Source organism: Larus michahellis, chromosome 10 (genome assembly GCF_964199755.1).
Source record: "Larus michahellis chromosome 10, bLarMic1.1, whole genome shotgun sequence".
NCBI lineage: Eukaryota > Metazoa > Chordata > Aves > Charadriiformes > Laridae > Larus > Larus michahellis.
This window is the reverse complement of record NC_133905.1, coordinates 17,978,507-18,001,666: the sequence shown is the minus strand read 5'-3', so window position 1 is coordinate 18,001,666 and position 23,160 is coordinate 17,978,507. Positions and strand designations below refer to the sequence as shown.

At 42.9% G+C, this 23,160-nt stretch overlaps 1 protein-coding gene across 2 annotated transcripts; it reads left to right on the top strand.

Annotated features, from left to right (window-relative positions):
• The first annotated feature begins 191 nt into the window (after positions 1–191).
• ITIH4 (inter-alpha-trypsin inhibitor heavy chain 4) lies at positions 192–20,287 on the top strand. 2 transcript variants are annotated; one of them, XM_074602633.1, is made up of 23 exons: positions 192–306; positions 2,562–2,722; positions 3,152–3,256; positions 3,940–4,102; positions 4,204–4,314; positions 4,399–4,527; positions 5,902–6,018; positions 6,593–6,761; positions 7,758–7,874; positions 9,396–9,577; positions 10,464–10,646; positions 11,160–11,299; positions 11,917–12,071; positions 12,585–12,617; positions 12,947–13,003; positions 14,154–14,186; positions 14,804–14,857; positions 15,190–15,228; positions 15,720–15,833; positions 16,496–16,670; positions 18,144–18,298; positions 19,146–19,248; positions 19,823–20,287. In XM_074602633.1, the coding sequence occupies exons 1-23, from the start codon at positions 232–234 to the stop codon at positions 19,896–19,898; spliced, it is 2,646 nt and encodes an 881-aa protein (XP_074458734.1). In that variant the 5' UTR covers positions 192–231; the 3' UTR covers positions 19,899–20,287. The 2 variants fall into 2 exon arrangements, with proteins under 2 accessions (XP_074458734.1, XP_074458735.1); XM_074602634.1 differs by lacking the exon at positions 12,947–13,003.
• Positions 20,288–23,160: the final 2,873 nt, after the last annotated feature.

Sequence of the window (23,160 nt, the reverse complement as noted above, 5' to 3'; positions counted from 1 at the left end):
CATAAAGATTTCTTAACTTTATGCATTATGAAACATTAAAGTTCTAATGTTTAACAGCAAAGATCCATTGGAAAAATAAATGTTAACTGAGTGCAAGTTTTATTTATGTTTAACATGTCAATATTAAGTTTCTGGGTCTCTTCAAAGTCTACATAATATCCTCAAGTACAAGTTACTCATTAACTGATTAAGATAAACCAAGCTTTCATTTGAAAATCTGGTCTTTCCAAAATGGAGGAGAGAATGTTGTTCACATTGATGGTCTTTTCCTCAGTCGTAGTATTAGCAGAAACTATTGCTCAAAAGGTATTTGCTCTATTTTATTTTTTTTAACAATATCTTGTTTGCTCATTTGGTGATCTGATGGTATCACGGTAGCCAGCCACATAGTGCAGGTAACTCCTCTGGTAATTACCACCTGTGGCACCTCTCGGGTGTACTGTGTCGTGATTTCAGAGCTTTGGGTCCTTTTAAGGCTGTTTTGGTTGTTTGTTTGGGCTGTTACAGTATAAATGTGGCAGGAGAGCATTTGCAGATGTGTCTGATCACACTCTTCCCCAAGGATGTAAAATATAAAATTTGAGGGATCAGTGGGTCTCCCTCGGCCACCGGATGAGGTTTGGATCTTGACACAGTGCCGTTACAGCAGGACCAAATGAGGACCGTTGCACTGCCAGGATGTTTCTGACAGGTGTTTAAAAATTTATATGGAACAGAAAAGAGGGGAGTAGACAGTTATTTGTACCGTCTGGAAGAGAAAACTGTGTTTTGTATCATCTTGGGGGGTGTGTGACTGGTCTTATTTTAAAAATATCAATATTAGAGAAATGGAAGAAGCCTTGTATTGGAGCGTTTTTATTTCTATCATGCATGTTCGAAAAGCGTGAAATGCAACCAAAATGCAGGCAGGTTTCTGGGAGGCAGGGACAGGTCTCGTGGCTGCTGCAAGGGTGGCTCTGGGCTCTGCCAGAAGCTCTGGATGTTGTGTATGTGCCTGCGGTGTCTTGAGGAGTGGCCACAAGTCACTCCCCACTGCTTTTGGGTACACACCCGGGTCTGGTCCTCTCCTGCCTCCTTCACTGAGGGCACAGCGATGCCCCTCACCGTGCTGCACCCCGCTGCGTGCTCGTTTGTGCTGGTCATAGCCTAAAATGCTGCTGGGGCTGGGCAAGCGCAAGGGATGCAGGTCCCCATCACCTCATCTCCACAGCATCCCTTTGGCACATGGTGGTGGGGTGGTTTTCTCACAAGGTAAATTTTGCGCGGGACAAGCTCCTCCTGTGCAGGAAGGATGCTCCATGGGCAGCAATGGCCACCACGTGCCTGCGCTGCCTCAGTGAGCCACAACTTGGGGCTCCTCAGTCATGGCAAAACCTCCCCTCCAAACATGCCACAGGCAGGTTTGCGCGTGGCAGGGCAGCAAACGTGAGCGGAGGTGCTCAGTGATACTCAGAAGGCCTTTGGGAAGAGACAGCCCCAGGCAGGGCAGGGAGGACTCCAGCTGGGCTGGGCAGCAGGGAGAGACACCCAAACTGCCAGGATCAGGAAGTTGTTCTCTCGATTGGTATTTTTGGGTTTTATCCCATTGTCCTGGATTGTCAGTAGGCATCAGGAGATGGAGCGCGCTCTGGCAATGCGTAATGAAAAAAGAAACAGCCATCCATTACTGACATGGCGCCGGCTGTGGCCCCTCCTGCCCTGATGCCTGTGCACAATGCTGTGGTCGCAGCTTTGTATTGAATGGCCATGTTTAGCTTGAATTTTTGAATTTAGCTTGAACTTTTGAATTTCGGCCAGTGCCCTAATTAAGAAGAGGTCAGTGGATGCTCTTAATTGGTGAGCAAAGTGCAGGAGATGAATTATCAAAACAACTAAAGATCAATTAGCTATTCAAAAGATTTATGAGGCTGGAAAAGTAAAAATTGAAGTGCAATGATCTGCTTTGATGCTGAGCTTTTTTATTTTAATAAACTGTTGGGCTATTGTAAAGCTGATGATGTCCAGATCAACCCTTCTTCGTGTCACTGAAACACAGGTAAGGCCTTTAAAACAGACATCACAAATGCACAAAGAGGGTGTTTAGAGAGGCAGGTGCTCCAGGCAGTTCCCAGTCCAGCCACCCTGTGGGGTATTCCCGGGCAGCTCCAGGACAGTGCCCTCCTCCCTCCAGCTCTGAGGGCCCTGGAAGCACCAGACCAGGAGAAACACAAGTGCTCAAAGGGCATCCCTGCTTGTGCAACCAGCGAGGGGTTGGCGGCCTACATGGGGTTTCAAAGCTCAAGGAGAGAAGACCACAGAAAAAGGCTCAACAGAAGCCTTCTGTGGAACAACAGCACACCGATGTACCTGCAGATTTTGCATTGGGCTGTGGTTACAGCTGCAGAGATGTGAATAAGCTGATGGCCAGTCTGGTTGTGAACAGTTCCCCCCTCCCCAATTCCAGACGAACCTTCTAACGGTTCATTCCTTCATCAGACTTTTCCAATAATATCACCCAGGTAAGGCCTGCTCAGGAGCAAAAACTGAGTGTTTCTGTTCCAGCCTGTTTATTTTTCTTTCAGCCTGCTATTAAAATCTACAGCCTCCACGTGGACTGCAAGGTCACATCAAGATTTGCTCACACTGTCATCACCAGCAAAATTGTCAACCAAGCTAATGAGTCCAGAGAGGCGACCTTTGAAGTGGAGTTACCCAAGACGGCCTTCATCACCAACTTCTCCATGTAGGACCAGTCCTTACCTGTGGCATGGAGGCGGCAGCTCCGGGGGCTGAGGGGAGGGTTCATTTTTCTTCTCAGGAGGTGCTGAGCAAAAAGCACAAAGAGCTGAGCTCTGGAGAGTCCTGCGCAAAATGCTCTGCAGGGCAAAATAGTAGGCAGCCAAATAGAAAGAAGGTGCCCAGGGCCAGGGCAAGGCTGCCTGCTGCACAGGGTGGGTGACAAACGTGCTCAGTGGTGGTGTTTCTCCTGCTCCAGCCTCCCCAAGACCCAAGGTGGTGGCGGCTCCTGGCATCCTCCTGGATGGGAAGGGATATGGGAGCCAAACAGTGTCCCCTGCTCATGCCCTGAGGGCTACAAAGTGCAATGTTCCTCTTGTTTCTTTCCCCAGTTCTTTCCTTCTAATATTAATTAGTATTTATGGAAACCAAACAGGTCCATCGATGGTAAAGTATACCCAGGAATAATAAAGGAGAAAGCTTCTGCTCAAAAGGAATATGACACTGCGGTCTCACATGGGCAGAGCGCCGGCCTCGTCAAGTACGTTGCTGTCCTGAGTAAGGCTGCTCCAACACTTTTCTTCGGTTTCATGGTTGGCTGGGGGCAGGTTAAACACTGGAGCCAGCCACCTCTCAGCAGGGATAAATGTGAAAAGCAGCCTTGGGTTCTTGTTGGGAGGGACAGGGTGTGTGGGTGTGTGTGTATATATATATGTATATTTTCACATATATATGATTTATATCCGGTTCTGCAATGGGCTTCAGTGGGAGGTGTCACTGTTTAGTGTTGCCCTGGGACTTACTGTCATATGTGGGAGCGCCTTGCTGGGCTGGAATGATGCTCAGTCGTTGAGTCTGCTTCCCCACAAGCACAGAGGACCATGGCACTTGAGCAGACATCACATTTTTGGGTTATATTTAATCTGTGCTTCCCATATATTCAGTCCCAGTTCTGTTTGATCCCAGTCTGAAGCATGCTCCGTTTCTGCCCCATTTCTCTGCTTGCATATGCAGCACCCACAACACACTAATGTAATAACATAATGTATATAATACCACCTGCAATAGAAAAAATCTTCTCTGTGATAAATAACATTTACTGATACTTTTTTATTTATTCCACGCAACCTCTTGGCCATTGTTTAGCACAATTCATAAACTTTGTCCACCACAAACAAACCTTCCCTGCAGGATGTAAATATCTGTTCTCTGTCCCCCACCCAGAATCACAGGCAGAAAACTGGAGCAGTTTCACGTGTCTGTCAGCATTGCGGCTGCCAGCAAAGTCACTTTTGAGCTGATGTATGAGGAGCTGTTGAAGCGGCAGCTGGGGAAGTTCGAGCTGCTGATCAAAGTCCGACCGAAGCAGCTTGTTAAGCATTTCCAGGTGAGCTGCCCTGGCCAGGGGTGGGCAGGGAGCAGCATGGTGGTATTTTGGGCACGGCCATGTTCCCTCCAAGATGCTGATGCTGACTTCTTCACTGTCAGATTGATGTGCACATCTTCGAGCCCCAAGGCATACGCTTCTTGGAGACAGGCAGCACGTTCATGACAAATGAGTTAACTGAAGCGCTCACGAAAGTGCAGAACGAAACCAAGGTAAAGCAGCAGCTGCCAGATGTCACCGCCAGTGGCAGCTTTAACTTATGTTCCTTTTAATCTTTTCTTTTGATTGCTTTGCAGGCTCATATTTTATTTAAGCCAACTGTAGATCAACAGAAGATAAATCCTGAACTCGATGAAACCCTCCTCAATGGTGATTTTGTTGTGCGCTATGATGTTAAGAGAGGTGCTGCTGCAGGTGATATACAGGTAAAAAAGAAATAGAAATGACAATGCCTCCAGATCATAGATACGTCTGAATATGAAGTGCAATGAGCAAAACAGCAACAGTTACTTTGAAACACCAAGAGTGACAGGAAAACCTATTCCCATTAATCCAGGGTCAGCAGGAACTGATGGCAATGTTCAGTGAGTCCCCTGAGACACCATACACATTACAAGAATGGGTCATCCACACAAAAAAAAGTCAATCTTTCAACTTTTGTTTGAATACCAAATCTATATTGCCACTCTATAGATATCTCTTTGCGTTCTTTTCTTTTTTTGTTATTTTGGCTGAGGTAAGGTGTTATCCTCCCCTCTGCCCTGCCCTGCTGTGTCCAGTTCTGGGCTCCCTAGTTCAAGAAAGACAAGGAACTACTGAAAGAGTTCAGCAGAGGCTATGAATATGATCAGGGGACTGGAGCAACTCTCTTATGAGGAAAGGCTGAGAAACCTGGGCCTGTTTAGCCTGGAGAAGAGAAGATTGAGAGGGGACTTCATCAAAGCTTATAAATATCTAAAGGGCAGGTGTCAAGAGGATGGGGCCAGACTCTTTTCAGTAGTGTGCAGCAACAGGACAAGGGTCAACAGGCACAAACTAGAACATGGGAAGTTCCATCCAAAAAATTCTCAGCTTTGAGGGGGACAGAGCACTGGAACAGGCTGCCCAGACAGGTTGTGGAATCGCCTTCTCTGGAGATACTCAAAACCTGCTTGGACACGTTCCTGTGCACCCTGCTCTGGGTGAACCTGCTTTAGCCAGGGGTGTTGAACTAGATGATCTCCAGAGGTCCCTTCCAACCCCTACCATTCTGTGATTCTGTGTATTTGTGGATTCTTGTAAATGAGGTTTAGAGGAATGTGATTTATATAACTATTAAAATGACTGCTTGGGATTTTTTTTATCTCTTGTGACAACTGAGGGCATAAGTAAACAGAGCAGGAACTTAAAAATATTTATGGACCAATGCATATCCTAGGGAATAAAGTACACTATTTTCCATACCATATCACTAATGAAGTATATACATGGATGTGCTAAGAGATGGCAGTCACAGTCAATGAGCAAAGATGTGCTCATGGGTGATAATGAAGAGGTAATGTAATATACAGTGATAATACGAATATACATATGGCACTGAGGTGCATAATATATATATATGTGCTGTTCTCTTGTAATTTGCTCTCTACAGATAGTTTCACTTCCAGCTAGGAAATACATTTTAATAGTTCTTTGATTTGGGCTTATCTAGTAGAACAGAATGCTAAGCATCCTCTCCCTTCTTACTATGCCAGAATGTTAACATGCAACATTTATTTATTTAGATATAATTTTAGACATGATTTCATTCTGTATTTCAGATTGTCAATGGGTATTTTGTGCATTACTTTGCACCCCATGAAATGCCAGTGTTTCCCAAAAATGTCATCTTCGTTATAGATCGAAGTGGCTCCATGGCAGGCAGAAAAATTGAACAGGTAACTTACCTAAAGTACTGACCTCTCCTTGCATCACTCACACGCACCAGCCTTTTGAGGGAGTGACTGCGAATTTCACTTCTGAAACACATGCTGGTTTTGCACACAGCAAAATTTGCCGTCATATAGAAATGCTTGAAAATACATATGCACAGGTTTAAGCTATCAAAGAGCAATCTGATATGGCTATTCTCATGGGTATCAAATGTTAAGGCAAAGAACACATTTCTGGCTCTATCTTTGCAGAATATATTGCTTCTGATTTTTTTCTCTTTAATGAAGTTTAAAGAATTAATTTATCTGTTTTACCTTATTGATGGCTGTGTATGTAGCTTTGCTAGAGACCAGACAAGCCCACTACAGCCCTCGTAGGTGTGTTTTTGTGTCTATAAGTTGAGTGAATAGGCCATTTCTGATGGTCTCAACCAGAAAAATACCGTTAGGACGAAATAAGGGCATTGGGTTGTATCTTGAATAATGCTGTAGAGAAACCCCCTTATTAGACTGCAGTTCCAATCCCAGTTCTGTCAGAGAAGTAGCAATATTCAAAGTGGTTGTTTTCTCCTTGGAACAGACAAGGGATGCCCTGTTGAAGATTTTGCAAGACCTCCGCCTGGAAGATCATTTCAGCTTTATCACCTTTAACAGGAAAGTAGTGGAGTGGAAGAGCTCTTTGCTGCAAGCCACTGCAGAGAACGTGGCGAGTGCTGCAGGATTCGTGCAAACTCTTTCTGCTAGTGGAGGTACAGAGCACCACCTAGTTGCTTGTAATCACAAAAAAGCACCCAATATAATATATTGCTTAGAAAAAAAAAATATTATTTGTACTGGTCATGTAGTGCCACAGAACTACCATCAGCGCTCACAAAGCAAGTAAGTTTTCAATTGAGTGGGATAGAACGGCTGTTGTAGGAGTGAATGTGTTGGTGACTACATTTTTGATATGGATATATAGAGAGATGGTGACATCACATCCGTGAACCATACAAGCCACAAAGTTTGTTTCAGACTTTTATAACAGAGATGGCCAGAAGATTTCCTGATAGTACATTTTTTTTCCTACAGAAAAATGGCAATGCACTCAACATTTGACAGAAATTTGCTGATTTTTTTAATATCAAGGGTCCCCTTCTAAAAAAAAAATGCATCCAAAGTTATACTCCCATGTAAGCCACGCTACAGAAACAAAATAATCAAAACAGGCATGAAGCATTTCAATTGCTGCATCACTTAGTGCACTTTGTTTTGTTATTTAGTTTTAAGAACATCTAAAAGGATATATATACTGTTAATGTTATGCTGAGAGTATTAACACAGGTGTTAGTTAACACAGTTAGTGTTAACATAGGTATTATCCCAGGTGCTAACACCAATAAACCCCGCCTGTGCCCAGCTCTTTTCTTTGACTTCTCAAATAAGGCTAGGAGACTTTTCTTAAATATAGGCTAGCAGATGACCATGTGTTTATTTAAGCACTTTTTAATGGCTCTAGACATGTTTGTGTTTCCCATGACATATGTGTGGAAAATGCTCTCAAAAGCAAAATACTCCAGCATCGCCATTGCAATATAATACACCATAATTAAGCCCAGCAGGCTAAACCCCTAAATCATTTCTCTGAAGGATTACTTCCTGCAGAAAACTTTAAACAACTCTGCAGGGCCTCTGCAGATGAAGTGCACCGATGTCTTCAGATGATTACCCTTTTTAGGTGAGTGATGCCTGCTTTCTCATTATAGGCACAGATATCAATCGTGCCCTGCTGACTGCCGTGAGCGTGCTGGATAAAGCCGAGAGGCTGCCAGAGCGGAGCGTCTCCATGATTATTTTGCTGACAGACGGCCAGCCCACTTCTGGTGAGTAAATACTGGCCTCAGTCCTGTCTCTGCTTGATTGTTTTGTCTTTTACACTTGCATCCCAAATGTTGATAGACACAGTCTGTGCTTCAGAAAGAGCTTTGGTATAAGCAGGCTGGGCTATCACTGGATCTGTGTCGGAGAGAGGATGATTGAGAGGGCTCTGGCAACGGCTGTAGAAAGCAATGGCAGAGCCTGCCTGCCCGTGGCAACATGTCCTTTAGCTGGGAACTGTTTTACTAAATACCTTTGGCTTCCCAGTTTATAAAATTGAGGGAATTGTTGGAGATACTCCAGGCATAGCTGAAATGTGAAAGTAAAATACTTCGAGCAGAAACATGGACATTTTGCATATATTATGTACGGTCCCATTTGAGAGGTATTGCTTACATTTCTTCACCCTCCTTTCCCCAAACTTGAGATATTTTCAAGGTGCCTCTTATTTTGTATTCTTTTTCATGTCTAGCTCTTAATTAGTGATCAGCTGTGATAGAACAAACCAGAGGGTTGAGATAAAAACATTGGGTTAAATAAACAATAACTCCCGATGCAACGGCACAAAGATCACTTGTTCTGAACAGGAGTTTGTCTAAGTTTGTGTGGCACTAGTATCTCTCCAAGGCCAGCAATATTAGTTCAGTTGTAAGCCCTCTAATAAGATTAGTCTGCTGTTCAGATTGTGCAATCGTACTGCTTTGAGGTTGGCTTATTTGTTTGGGTTTTTTAATAAAATTCAGCTCACAGTGCTGCCTGCTCAGCACAGTCTCAGTGAGTCTCAAATATCCCTCAGCAAACTGCACATCCACAAGTTGGCTAGAAATCCAGCTGTGATGGGGTGCCAGGTGAATACATGCAGTGTACACTGCCTTCCTTGGCAAAGCAGGTTGAAAGGGAAAAATCTGAGCTGCTTCTATGATATTGGTACAGGCGGTGACAGTTCCTGCCTGGAAATGCTGATAGAGAAGCTCTCTGTACAGGGCCATCGGCAGCTCTTCAAATGGGATAAGATGGTGGTGTGAAAATCTTTCCCCTTTGTTACACAGAGGCTGGGAGAGAAGCATGGCTGAGTTCATTTGCAGTTTGTCTGAATTACACAATTAACTAATCCATTCTTCTCTGAATTCATGCTTATAATTTTTATGGATAGTACTTGTCTTCCCAATGCTTGATCAAGTGTTTCCGTCCCCTTGCGCTGTTAATTTGTAGCATGTGTCCCTTCTGTCCTAAAAAACCTCCTCTGGCCCCTGTAATCTTGTAAAATATTTTGCACTTAGCCGTGACAACATGAGTAGAAGATAGTAAAAGTCATTAAGGGGGAGAATCAGGTTCTGGCACTCCAAATGCAGCGTAGTGCTTTCATCTCCAACTCAATTAGTGGAATTCTGTCCCGTATATTTTTAACATTTTATTTTGACTTATTTTTGAAAGATTTTAAGCAGAATTTTCCATTAAACCCACTGCTGTCTTTTTGTACTTGAAAAAAGCAAACAAACTAGGGTATGTTTTTCTTTCTATTACAGGTGAGAGTAATGTGGAAGTAATTCAAGAAAACATTCAGAAAGCAGTCAATGGGAAATACACTCTCTTCTGCCTTGGCTTCGGGTTTGATGTCAGTTACAGGTTCCTGGAGAAAATGGCCCTAAGCAATGGGGGAATAGCACGTCGTATCTATGAAAACGCTGATGCAGCCTTGCAGCTCCAGGTCAGGACTAAGGAATATAACAGAAAAGCCATCTATCAGCTACAGCTTATGTATAGTCTTAGCAGCAAACCCACAGATTTTCTGAGATTTTCGGTTGGTTTTGAGTGTATCTGTTAGTTTTGGGGAGGAAGGAAGGTAATTCTGGAGTATCTGAGGGCTTGTACCTTAGCCACAACTCAAAGTTGAAGTCCTCCTCAAATCAATTGCATTTGGACAGACCTGGAAACTCACACATTTCTGTACCTCTGCAAACAGACAAATTGCCCAGGGGAGGTGATGGTGGAAAAACTTCTGTTCTCAGGTCTGATTTCAAACCACTTGAAGTACCATCATTGGAAGCTGTTTGGAATGGTTTTCCTAAAAATCAGCGGGTAGTTTGAGGCACCTACAGGCAAACTGGCTCTGCAGTACCACCAGCCTTGGGTCTTTCCTGTCCATCTGGAGAGGGGTTATAACTTTCATGACATTCTCTTTTTTGGGAAGCCACTTCTACCTGGTTTTGCTGGATGTGCAGAGACTGGATTTGATTAACACCAGCTCCAGGCCAGAAAGAGAAAACTTAATCCTCAGGATAAGTCAAGTTTAAAAAATCAGCTGTGAAAGGTGGCTAAAGCAAAACACCGGACTGGGTGGGATGGTGATAATGAGGATACTGCTTGCCTACTTGAATTACCATGGGAAATGCAGTTTGTAGAGCATTGCCAGCCTGGCTGGGGAAGGTGTGCCGAACCTTGGGGAGAAACTATTTTTTCTAAGTTTGCAGCAGTCTTACATTGCTGGAGAAAAAGCTTTGCTCCATTCTTTTTAAGGAGGTTTTAGACATTCAACATTATTGCTTTGCAATCATTTGTGTGTTCTCTCTCTCTCTCTCTCTCTGCTTCTTTAGGGCTTTTATCAAGAGGTGGCTACCCCAATATTAATGAAAATTGAAATGCAGTATCCAGAAAATGCCATTGAGGGATTAACGAAGAACAATTTTAAGCTGTTTTTTGAAGGATCTGAAATTATAGTATCTGGAAAAATTAGCAATGAGCTCGATCTTTTGCCAGTAGAAATTAAAGCTCAGTCAGTAAGTGTTTAGTTTACTAATTGTGAAAAACATATCTCCCTTCTGTCTTTTATGGTGCAATAGGAGACTTCAAAAAGTCTTTTGTGTGCAATATATGTTTTCCATTTGAGTATCAAACAATTTTCCCCTCCTGAATTTGCTACAAAAGAAAACCCTTGAAATATATCCACAAATAAGCAAACAGCAATTTTAATCATTTCAAAACCATAATATTTTTTCAAGCATTTTTAGGAAACTGGTTTGTCATTTTAGAATAAATTATTAATCTTAAAAATGTTGAAATAGAACAAATAAATTACCTCCTTTTTTTAAAACATTGCTTCAAGTCCAGAAATACATATCCAAAAGACATGCTTCTTTAGTAGTTTGGAGTTGCATTTTCCAATGGGAAAGGACAAAATTGAAGGACAAAAAGGGCACTTCTGTTGTGAAAGATGTTTTTTAAGTCTAATAATACGACTATAGAAGAAGCCTGGAACTGTTCTTTTGATGGCCAGTTTTCTTCCATTTCAGCATATGAGTGACTTGACTCTTAAAGAAGAAGCAAATGTCAAAGAGAAGGAGCAAGTGTTTCAAAATCAAAGTTACATCTTTGGAAATTTCATAGAGAGACTGTGGGCTTACTTAACCATTCAACAGCTTCTGGAAAAATCGTAAGCTACTTTAATGTTTTGTATTACAAATTTCTGATTTCTTAAAACAGAAATTTCATATTCACAAATTATATGATTGGAAAACACAAAGAAACAGAAATACTTCTGCAGTTAGTATTAAAAACATAGTATACTGGCAGAATACTACATTACTATGAGGAACACGAGGCACCTTTCAGTTTGTGTGTATGTATATACATATATGAAAACATAATATAAAACATTCTTCATGACATTATTATGAAATATATTTTAATCGCATGGATTGTGATGAGCTGTTGTTAAATTACCTGTGTATATTTATGTATTTTTCTGTTGTCTGTAGGTAAGTGAATGCCAATAGCTAGTAAATAGAAAAATAAGTATGTCCATAGGACATTTCATAGTTCATGTATCTATTATTTTTATGTATTTGAATGATACATAGGCTCCAGTGTTGCAAACAATTAAGTATTTCCATTATTTCAAGCACGTAAACAGCTGAGTTATCCCAATAAGACTACTCACTCTTCAATAGTAAAAAATCTGTTAAGACACAGCTAATATGAAAAAGAATCTGAAGATGACCTGCTTATGGTCTCTGTATGTTATTTCTTCATCATTAACACAGACTTTAGTATTTCAGCACAAGAGGAGGACCAGAAAACCCTGGAGGCACAAGCCTTAGAGCTGTCTCTGCAATACAGCTTTGTTACACCCCTCACGTCCATGGTGGTCACCAAACCCACTGGCCAGGAGCAGGCAGAGCTGGCGAACAAACCCACTGAAGCTGGTAAATGGGCCATTGAACAGCCCCCATGAAATACACTGTTGTTATTGATGAATTGTTGTTGAGCTCCAGTATAGGTTCATTTTATGGTGATGTGACATGGTAATAAGCCACATCAGAGGCAGGAGTTCAGGGATTCGCTTCCTTTCAAAATGAAACATACAGGATTTTTTTAAAAGGTGAAGTGGGGAAATGGGGCACTACTATTGAAAGGGAAAATGATTTTGTTTATATGTTAACTAAAAGTAATTTAACAGTTGTTACTCGGCATTCCTGCCACTCCAGTGGGTTCTACACTTTTCTCTGTAGCATTGAAGTGGAAAAATGAATGCAGGGGAGGAAAGTATGCCATTGCGAGAAGACTTGCATGTGCTCCATCCACCTATCCTTTAACACAAAAAAAAGCTCATCCCCTGAAGCCCAACACCCACTTCTCCCAGTGTTCTGGTTTGCGCGTGGGTAAAGTCATTTAGTGCGGACTGCATGACACTAATCTGTCCCTCTTCCTTGTGCTAGATAATGAGAAGCCCAGCAGTTTTCCAGTAGGAGGTAAATGTTTTCTTCTTTTCCAGTAGCATATATCCATAATAGTCTCTAATCTAAAAAACAAAACACCAAAAAAACCCCAAAACACCTCATGGTGGTTGTTCTATAGAGGGAAGTATCTGAGATTTGGAAAAATATGTGAAGCAAAATGTAAGCAATGACTGCCAAGGTCTGTGCAGGGTTTGGGTGGATAACATGGGCAAAGGGAAAAAATCTTCCATTCTTCCATTACAAGTCTCAAAGTTCAAAATTGTCTTTACTCATGAGGAAAAACAGTTCTTCAAGTGAAAGGTGCTAATGATCATTTCTGCTTCTTCCTACCATGAGTGAAGCATCTGTCAAAAAATTAAGATCAAGATATTTTGGAATGACTTCTGAGGATGATATAGGTATTTTTTTCTCTCTTCCTGGAAATAATAGATCTGTTTGAATATTTATTTTAAACTTCCAGCATTATTAATCTGATAATCTCAGCTATGATAATACAACATAATAGCAATGATTTTATAGGTGAAGAGCCCTGGTTTTGCTCTGCTTCTTTCACGGAAATGTATTGAGGGAATTACAATTCTGCCCCATTCTCTGAAGGTTACATGTTTCCAAGTGGTGCTGGGGAGTTTGATAGCAGAAAACTCCCTGAGCAGAAGCAGACCCCAGCGACCATCCTGCCCTGCTCAGGGGGCACACAGGGCTTGGCGCTGCCCTTCCCTCAAAGCTCCCTTTGGTTGCAAGAGAAGAGTTTGGGGCCACCTCTGCAGCACAACCTGTTTCTGTAGTAGATGCCAAGCCCTGTGTTGGTGTGATGGTTGGGCAGGCACAGCTGCTCGAAGGTACAGGGATGTTCCCACTGGATCTGGGCTTGGTGCCTGCCTGAGCATCACTCAGCACAGTTGCTCTCTGTTGTGACAGACCAGCGCAGCTGGAGTGGCCAGGAAGGAGAAGGGGCAAACACAGTGCTGGGTTTCTGGGGCCAAGGGAGGTTTTGATGCACTCTTTTGGGTGTTGTGGCAGTTTCGCGTGTTGAGCTCATCTGATTTTTAACTGCTAGTAACAGCTGTTGTCTGGGGCTGCAGCGCTCTGGAGGGACCATGTTGTGAGCCTGTGCTGGTGCTGTAGCTCTGCGTGGAGCCGGTCCCTTCACAGAGCATCCCATGCCGGGTGCCCCCTTCCACCAGATGCCCCTGCCCGCGCACCAGGGACGGGCAACTCTGCTGCACCAGCACCACCACTCCCCGCCTCCCCATGCCCATGTGCCAGGCGGGTGAGGCCCCAGGCTTCTAGCAGACAATCAAATCCCTTTTTGCAGATCCCTTCCTTGCAAAGTTCTTAGTGGGTTTTGTCCATTTCCGTCCTTTGGATGGAAATATTTTCCTGGTGTCAGTGTTCATGTTCTGTGGACTTGATTACTGCAGATGGTTCACTTTGGGAAAGGAAGACAGATGCAGCTGAGAATTACAGATTTCATGTTTGACATACTCCTGTAAGGTATATGTAATACAATCATGAATAAAGTACTAATACTCTCTTTTCTTTCTCCAGATGCTTATAGACTGAGGAGTGGACCACCTCCTGGTAAATGCTCCTCTTTTGTTTTTATTCAGAATCATTGTATAAAGTTCATTTCACATGTAGGTTCATAGCAACGTTACTTTAATAAATCCATTTTGATTGTGGATGCCCAATTGATATAGAATTTAGTTTTTATTATATGTATTTCAGTCCACAGATATTTTTATAATGAACTATAAACTTTTGAAAACAATCTTGGACCCTTTTCAGAAATAAAAAATTGTTGTACCTCCTGAAAATAAATGTGAAGGTCTGAGAAAGCATATATTAGTGAGCTGAAGGAAATGGGTGTAAAAAATGTAATTTACTAGTCCTTGGGTTTACTATGTGAAGCCAACGTGGGGCACAGCTGTTCTGCACAATGACAATGCCTGTCCTGCAAAGAGGAAATCCTAGACCACTGCAGAGACAGAGCTCAGCATCGCCACAAGCTCCCTTAGTGCTGAGCAGACAAGGAGCTGTCTGCTGCCTCCATAGGATCCGCACATGTGCATTCGTGGCTGTATCCAAAAAAGTCAGCAGGCAACAAGCGGGAGGGATTCCCTGTTTTAAAGTGTGGGGAGGGAGATGCAAGGTGTCACAGCAAACCAACAAAACATTGGAAAATCCTTTTCTTTCAGGTCGATGGCGCTCTGAGCCCAAATCTGTCAGCAACAAGAAGCTGTCATCAGTAGGTAGTTATTCAGAGTGGTGTGCGAGAGGAGCTGGGGTGGGCTGGGGAGCTGGGTTCGATGCTGCATAGCAGGTGTTGAAAATGGAGCTCTAAACCCTCCCGCAGCTCAGGCTGAGCATGCCCCATTGGCACAGTCGCTCCTAAGAGAAACAGGCACTGGACTTTGTGGTTTTTTTTCCCCAGTGGGACATCTTGTTTCAAGCAAAGCTCTCCATAAAAGTCAGTGAAGAGCTCTGCTAGAAATGCTTCTGTCACAGTATTGTTCCTGGTTAATTAGCCAACTTAGAGAAAAATGTTTCATTATACTCTTCTCACTAATTTTAAGTATTTCAGTTGACAGGCTAAGAGACAAAACAAGAGCACGACCTCTTGGTAAGTAATACATATACTAGTCCGATTTTAATAATTAGTATAACTGTAATGTACAGTTTTTCATACAATAATGTTTAGTCTGACTGCATCAGCTCTAAGAAAACCCTCTACCCCTTCTTGCAAACCTTGGCTGGTTGTTTCCACATAAATGAAAAATATCCCCATATTCCATGAGAGATCCTCTCTGGCTCAAGGATGTAACCACCAACAGAAACATAGTACAACAGATCTTCAACCTCAGCTTTTTTTAAGGGCTTATTGTCCTTAATAAACTCTAAGTTTAAAAATCTGTTGTGTTTATTCATATCAAGATGTTGTGTCTGGGTGTACTTTTCAATAGTTATTACTGTGTTGATTTTAATCATTCTATTCTATAAAAGCTATAACTAATATTTTAGGTATAAATTGATGAAGTAATTTTGCTGTGCCTAGGCAAAGGGCACAGGCAAGATTTTTCTTTGCATGCTAACGTTGTTCTTCTGACTTTTCAGCCAACGAATATCCACAGCTTCTCTTGCAATTACCCAAACAAAACGAAATAATCTGTTTAAATACTGATGGAAAAGCACATCCGTCTGTTCACCTGCTGTCAGATCCGGAGCAAGGTGAGTGAGCCAGGTTACCCCTCACACCAAGGACAAGGACAGTCACTTTGGTCTATGAGAGCAGTTGGTGTCTCTGGGAATAACTCCCTTCCGTGAAGGGCCGTATCATACCTTCTGCCCTGCAGTGACCCAAGAGGCTGTGGTTAATTTTTCCTTTCTATTAGGCAATATTAACTTTCCCTGTGCAACAGCTGAGGGCACTTCTCACAGGTCCGATTGTGGGTCACCTCCTTCTCCTGGTGTCACAACCATGGCTTTTAGGCTTTTCCCCCGCCCAGCCCTTGGGGGCTTCTGAGAATGCAGAGACCTTAAACGCCATGATCCCTATATGCTACCGGAAAGAGGCACGCTCTTAATGCGCTGCGGTTTTTCTGTGGTCCTGTACTCAGAGGAGCTGTGGCTCCAGGCGCTGGTTGTCAGCTGCTCTGATTATGGAGCAGAGCCACCTCTGTGAGAGGAGGTGGCAACGTGGGATAACCAGACTCTGGTGACCCCGCCGCAGCCTTGGGGCACATGGAGCTGAAATCTGGGGGTGCTGTGCCTCCCAAAACTAGATTTGAGACCCTGAAGTAGTTTCAGCCACAAAGATGAAGCAGTTTTATTAAGATGAATCATACCTTAAAGCACAGTCACTTGACAAATTTGTGTCAATGTTATTAAAGGACTCGCTGTGACGGGGAAACTTGGAGACAGGATAAATCACTTTGTGCAGTTTGACATTAACTATGTGAATCCCCCTGTGCAAATCCGTGTCTCCACGGATGAGATCGTCCTAACCCACAATAACGAGAGCACTCGGCTGCTGTGGACAGAGTCGGGCACCTCCACCATCCAGGGGTAAGAAACATCACCCTGTCCTTTCCCAAACTTGAAAAACGTGTCAGATCTTTTTTTCATCCAGGCCTCCACTTTCCCATTTGCTTCAAGTAAGTACTTCCAAATCTCCTTATCAGGTGAGTAATTCATCGTGGGTGGATGCAGGGTACCTTCAAATACGGAGAGCAAAAAAGGTTTGATTTTAATTCTCCATGCCTGTGTAAGAGAATCAAAACAAGTGCACCACCAGCCTGCCTTTCTGCTTCGATGCCAGAGGCAGAACATTTGTCTTCCAAAGAAAAGGACCCCCTGCAGCGCATAGCAGCCCCCGTGCCACCGCTGTGCTGGCTGCCACCAGGCACTTTGTTTTCCTTCAGCCGCAGAGCGAGTACTGTGAAGTGATGGCTTTGACATTTACTGTCTCTTTTATACATTGGTTGGCTCCACGCAGGCTGGAGTTTTCTTTCTCCTCAGTTTCAGCCATAACTCACATCTGGGCAGCTGACAGTTTTTATGGGAAGGCATAAAGTGTTTGAATAGCTGTCTGTAACTAAATGCCCACTGCTGGAGAAAGGGTACTTTAAATGTAGACTTCATTTGTTGGACTAATTAGAGCAAGATCCTTCACTACCACAAGAAAGAGCTGAATGTCGCTAGTTCCACCAGCTTTTTTTGCATTGCTGGAATAAACCTCCGGGAGGATCTGCTGTTGGTCTGGGGTGGAGAGGACACACAGCACTCCCTCCCTTCTAGGCAGTTCTAGACAATAACAGAAGTCCTAAACCAACTGCTTTCAATTATTTTTGTAATCCAAAACGGAGCCAAGAACATGCTGGATTTATGCCCCTCTATAATTTGTCGTTTGCCAAGCAGAGCGATCCTCCTGCTTCAAACCAGCACCCGGGCCCCAGCAACCGCAGCACTTTGCGCAGCAGCGTCTGGGGGTGTTGTTCTGTCTGACCCGGTCTGCAAGGCAGGAAAAGGACAGTGGATGTTTGGTCTGCAAGCCCACCTGGGGTCAAAATAAAATCAATTGGGTTAGAAGAAAGGCAGGGTCTGAAAAAGACGTGTGAAATATCCAAGAAAAAAGTATTTGACTTGTTCATAAAATAGATTGAATCATATTATCTAGTCTACCTTTTTTCTCATTAAAATGATGAAAAAATAGTCCTTTTTTTTCCCATACAAGCATTTATTGTCATTATGGATAATAAGGTGTTTTTATCTGCAAAAAGTTCTTCTCTGTTGGTGTATTTGCATGTAACCTGATACAGGAAAGATATGTTATGCAGCACAGAGAGAAAAGATATGCTACTTAATATTTTCTAATTTTAAAATAACCACCGACAGATCATGAAAAATGCAGTTGCAAAGAAACACAAGGCAAAAAATAAAATTATTTTATATATATTATATAATAAAATTAACCTCAGCTAGTTAAATACATGTTCTTTCTTCTTATTCTTGGAAATAATGTCATGATTTACTTCCTAGGCTGAGAGTCTCAGTTGAAAAGGAAAGGAGCGTTACAGCATCATTGTCTGATACGGTCACAGTAAAAATTTCCTTTGTAAAGTTTCCAGATGATTTCCTTGGGCTGTATTTCTTGAACACCGACCGTTTTTCTGACAAAGTCAGTGGAGTTCTGGGTAAGTATCATTACGGACGCATGCAGCAAAGAAGGATGATCTTGTAACTAAGCTCCTGCGATGAGAACATGGGGCTTTTTTCTGAGCCACATCATAAGCCTTTATTCAGATTTTACTTCCCTGCGTCCTGACGAGCTCTCATGAAAAGCAGTGGGCTGGCAAGGCAGCAGGAATGCCGAAACACAGGGGGTTTCTAGAGAAACTTTACATTTAATTTATTCTTTTCAGACATCTAACATCACCCTTTACTGCACGGCAGTCCAGACCCCACGCTGTGAAGAGGGGAGCTCTTACCCTTGAAACGTAACATAATGCTTTTCCCCTCACCGGTGCTACAAGCTTAAATAGATTATTGTGGGGTTAGAAAGCATTAAAATAAGACGAAAAGAATAGTTGGGCTTAACCTCAACAGTGCTGTGGAATGACATAATTTATGCAGCAAATTAATTTGATGTCAAATAATGGACTATAAATAGCGGACATAAAATTGTTAGGAAATGAAAGCCAGCTGGTCCTGAACATCTCAACTCCAAAAATCCTGATAGGACTAAAGTTGAAGTTGTTTCCAAGACTTCGCAAATGGAGAGGCTGCATATTCTAAAACCACCAAAAAAATGTGAAACCCCACCAGAGCAAGGCTGAATCTCTTCATGGAGGAGTGTTGGGGATGACAGCTGAAACTTGGGAATTTTCTTAATTTACTCAGGGAGCTTCCAAATGTGGACTTTTGGTTTGTTTTCTGAGACAGAGAGCTGCTTTCCTGGTGTTAGAGTTGCCATTTGGGTTAAATGAATAACAATACTGAGATGGTTTGTGTTTTTACATAATTTGTGTGTCTGTTGCTTAGGTCAATTTTATTCAAAAGCACAATTTGAGAATAATTCCAACGTGAATCAGAGAGCTGACGGAAGACTCCTAAGTGTGTCTGGAGCTGTGCACAAAGTTACCAGGTAACAGATATGGGATAAGAGGGAGTGATGTATTTTTTGAGGCGTATTTCATCAGCAAATCCCTGAGCTCAAAATGAAAAAAACTAAGGGAGGGTTTGTCTGTGAGAATATGCCTCTTTGGTGTAAATAATAGGACCTTCTGCTTGAATTTTTCCCTAACAGCCTGAATTGGTTGCTTGTTAAGTGATGCTACGGGCCTCAAGGCTCCTGTTTCATGGGGGGATCATACCCTGGGGCTACGGTTTGCATAAAAAATGCCAAGTAAAGTAAGATTCTGCTGCCTCATTTACATGGATAGAGGGAGGGTGTTTCCTCAGCCACATTTACCATGAGAAAACAAATTTTACACTTCAATTGCTTTTAGCAAGTTTCTGTGATGCAGAAGAAATGCAGCGAGGTGCAGTTTCTCCTCGCTGTCCCTGTGTGTCCCCACCAGCAGCTCCGGGAGCGGAGAGGAGCCAGCTCTGCCCACGCACGGTCCCTCTGATCCCTGATACCAGCTGCAAACATAAGGTCGGTTCTGGGCCTGTGGTTATTTTATCACAATTTTTTTATTGTTTTGATTTTGTTTCAGGCAATACAAGAAGGATTACAGGCTTGAGTCAACCAGTGAGCCTGTTCCCTGCTGGTCAGTAGATGTAACTGCCTAGAAAAGAGAATTCTGGGAAAGAAAACCATGTAAATGATGCTCTTCAAAATATTTTTGATACTTTCTCTCATCAAGAAAACCACGGTTAAAGCCTTACCTGTTACTATAGATACAAATGTCACAAATATTTTACCTTGAAATAATTACACTTTCAAGATGAGAACATGCTTGCTTGTTTGTTATTTTAAAATGGTTTATAATTCTCAATCTGGTTATGTCGTTGAAGATTTATGTGAATGAACTAAATAAAATTGACATCATCAGCTCACAGTTTGATACGGACGCAGACTTAGGTCTCTGAATAAAAATAGTGGCATCACCCAGTTCAATAAGTCTGTCATGCAAACAGCGATAGATTTCTAAAATAAACACTCTCTACCCAGTTACAAATGACGGTGTTCTTGAACTGTGTGTTTTGTAAAAAGAGTATGAAGTTTGAAGCGGCATTAGTTTACCATTTCTCTCATTTTTTTTTTTTATTTTATGAGAAAAAAAGCACCCTTGCTGTATTGGGGTTCTTTGGAGACGGTTTTGTAACAGCGTTCAGAGCTGCTGAAATTTGCAACGGGCCCATACAGAGGTGCAGCCCAGGCTGGCCCCTTTATGGCTGCAGAGTTTCTGAGGCCCTGATTTATAAATGCCTGCAAAATGGCCACGGACTGGTTGCGAAACCGACCTCTGAATTGTTGCAAAAGACAGCATCTCAGCCCTGAAATCCAGCAGCTGCTTTTGGGCACCGTTTCCTACAACACTCTGCAAACACTGGAAGATGTTTTGCAAATACTGAAGAGCTCTCAACAGCACGCGGTGCACCGAGGTAACATTTCAGAGGAATCGTACACACGGAAGCCTCTGCCTGTGAAATGCAATTTGTAGTTTTGGTCTTCAGGTTTTTTCATAAATTTTAATTCCAAATTTATTTTGTGTTTTAGAATTTCAGTTCCTGCGTATCTTTGAACCCATAAATATGCCAGCATTGTAGAAGGTTTAATAAAAGTTGCTTTCTATCCTGCCAATAATATAAAACTGTAAAAAACTTATTATTTTAAAGCATTGTACTAAAAGAGAAGAAATTTCTTGCTGAAGTGAGTAAGATAAAGCAAACCATGTAATTAGAAGCCTGTTTTTTAAAAGTGTGTAGACACGATGCCAAGATACGTTTGTGTGAATTGCTTGTAATTCCAAGATGCAGATTTGGCTGGACAAGTTACATGACAGACAATGTGGAATTTGGAAACTGGAAACACCAGATTGCTTCGCCACATCATAAACAGGCTTACTCATTTGAAAAGCAGGAGATTATTTCCATTATAAATGAACCTGGTATTTGACTTCCATGCTGTTGATGCTGGGTTTTATCAGTGGACTTTTACTGCAAATTAAAAATTCCCTGCTTTCAGTTACAGGCTGACTACATGCTGCCTCCTCCGCCTGCCCGCGAACTGCAGGGACAGCAAACAGCACTGAAATAGGGAGCGGTGAGGCACGGCTGGAGGGGCATCTTTCACCCCTCTGCACTAAGTGAGGCTCAAGTGCACGCAGACCGTTCTGGAGAGCTGTTCCTCTAACTCATCCGCGAAAACCTGCAGTTCTGGAGGTTCCCCAAACATCCCAGGCAGCCTGCGGCCCTGTTAACGCAGTTCTCCCTTCCTGCAAAGACGCAAATCCTGCAAAGAAGCAGATCCTGCTAACCCTGATAGATGGGAAGAAAACCAGATGTCAGCCTTCCTCACAGCAACTTTTCACGTAGTTGGGGTTGTTTTCCCCTGTTTCCTACAGCTTCTCTACAAAGCCGTTCCTGTCCTCTGGACTGCGTCGTTTGCCTACGCGGCATTGAGGAGCTGTGCCCAGAGCTGCGCAGGACCCTGCGCCCACAGTCGCCCCCAGCTGATGGAGCCTCTCACGACTTAAAAGAGGTTCTGGCTGGCTGCACCCACAGGGATAGCTGTCTTTTCTGTAGCAGCCCTGTGTCGCTGGTGTGCCTGGCTAGTGCGGCTCCCAAATCCTTTCTGCGGTGCTTCTTCCCCTCTGCACCTGTGCTTTCCATTCCATAAGTATCTTCCATTTCATTCTTTTTCATTTGAATTGTGTCTCGAGTTGTCATTTAGTTACTCTCCTCCTCTTCTTTCCCAGCCCTGAAGTGAGTTCTGCTGCGCTTCTGATTTCCTGCGCTCCCTTCCCTTGCTCAAGAGGCTGACGGCAGACACAGGAATGAATATTTTGCATTCTGTAATTTCTAATTCCGATGCAGAATAAGCAGTATATCTCACACTCTTCTCTTTTAACCAGCATTGTACCAGTCAGCAGTTGGAGTAAAACTTTTATCTAAGGGTAGGCATCCGTCTGCTACTTCTCTCTCCCCTTATTGTTACCTTTAGCTACATTTGCCTTATCTCCTACGTTGCAGGAATCCTGGAAGAACTACATATTAAAAAGGGGATTTTTCTATCTCCACCGGTGCAAGTGGGGTTTCTCAGGCTGCCACAGAAGCCGTGCAAAAGCAGACTAGAGCCCCTGAGGTCAACTTGTGGCTGATAGTTCAGTCACAGCCAACAAGATTCCTGCCGCCTCCGGAGATTTGCCTCATGCCTGTATATTAAATATGAAAGCTCTGGCTCAGGCTGTGCCAGTATCGCCTTGTGCCTCCACTTTGCCAGCCAGGACGGTCCAGATCTGCTGAACGCTGCCTTTCTGCTTTAGTGAAGTGAGTAGGTAGGGGAGCAGCCCTGATGGGCAGCCCCACGGCTCCCATCTCAGGATCTAGAATGGATCATTGCTTTATTTTACTCCATCTAATTCATTATCTTAGAATAAGACTTCAGAACCACGTAAACTTAACCGTGCTAGTTTCAATTTTCTGGTCTTCTCTTAGTCGTTCCTGTTTCTCTCCCTGCCTTCCTCATTTTTCAGTAACTTATTATTTTCTGCAGAAAATACTGTTTTCTTTCATCACTTTTGTATGAATTTAGCAGGCAGAGATACCTAGCCACTGTGACACACACACACTCCCGCACCCACCCACCCACACACCCCCCCAAGAATGGATTATTTTTCTTTTTCTACAAAACTTCTGCATTTAGTAGAGGATTTTGTTCCTGGAGAAGGCCTGTCTCTCCCATAAATTTAACAGTAAGTATGTTTTTCCTCTACTTTTTCCCTCTCTGATTTTTCTGTTGTGTTTTTGTTCACCTCTACCTTTTCTTCTTTCAATTGATCCCATCCCACCTTATGTCATATGCTTTTTCCACTACACTCCTCTCCTC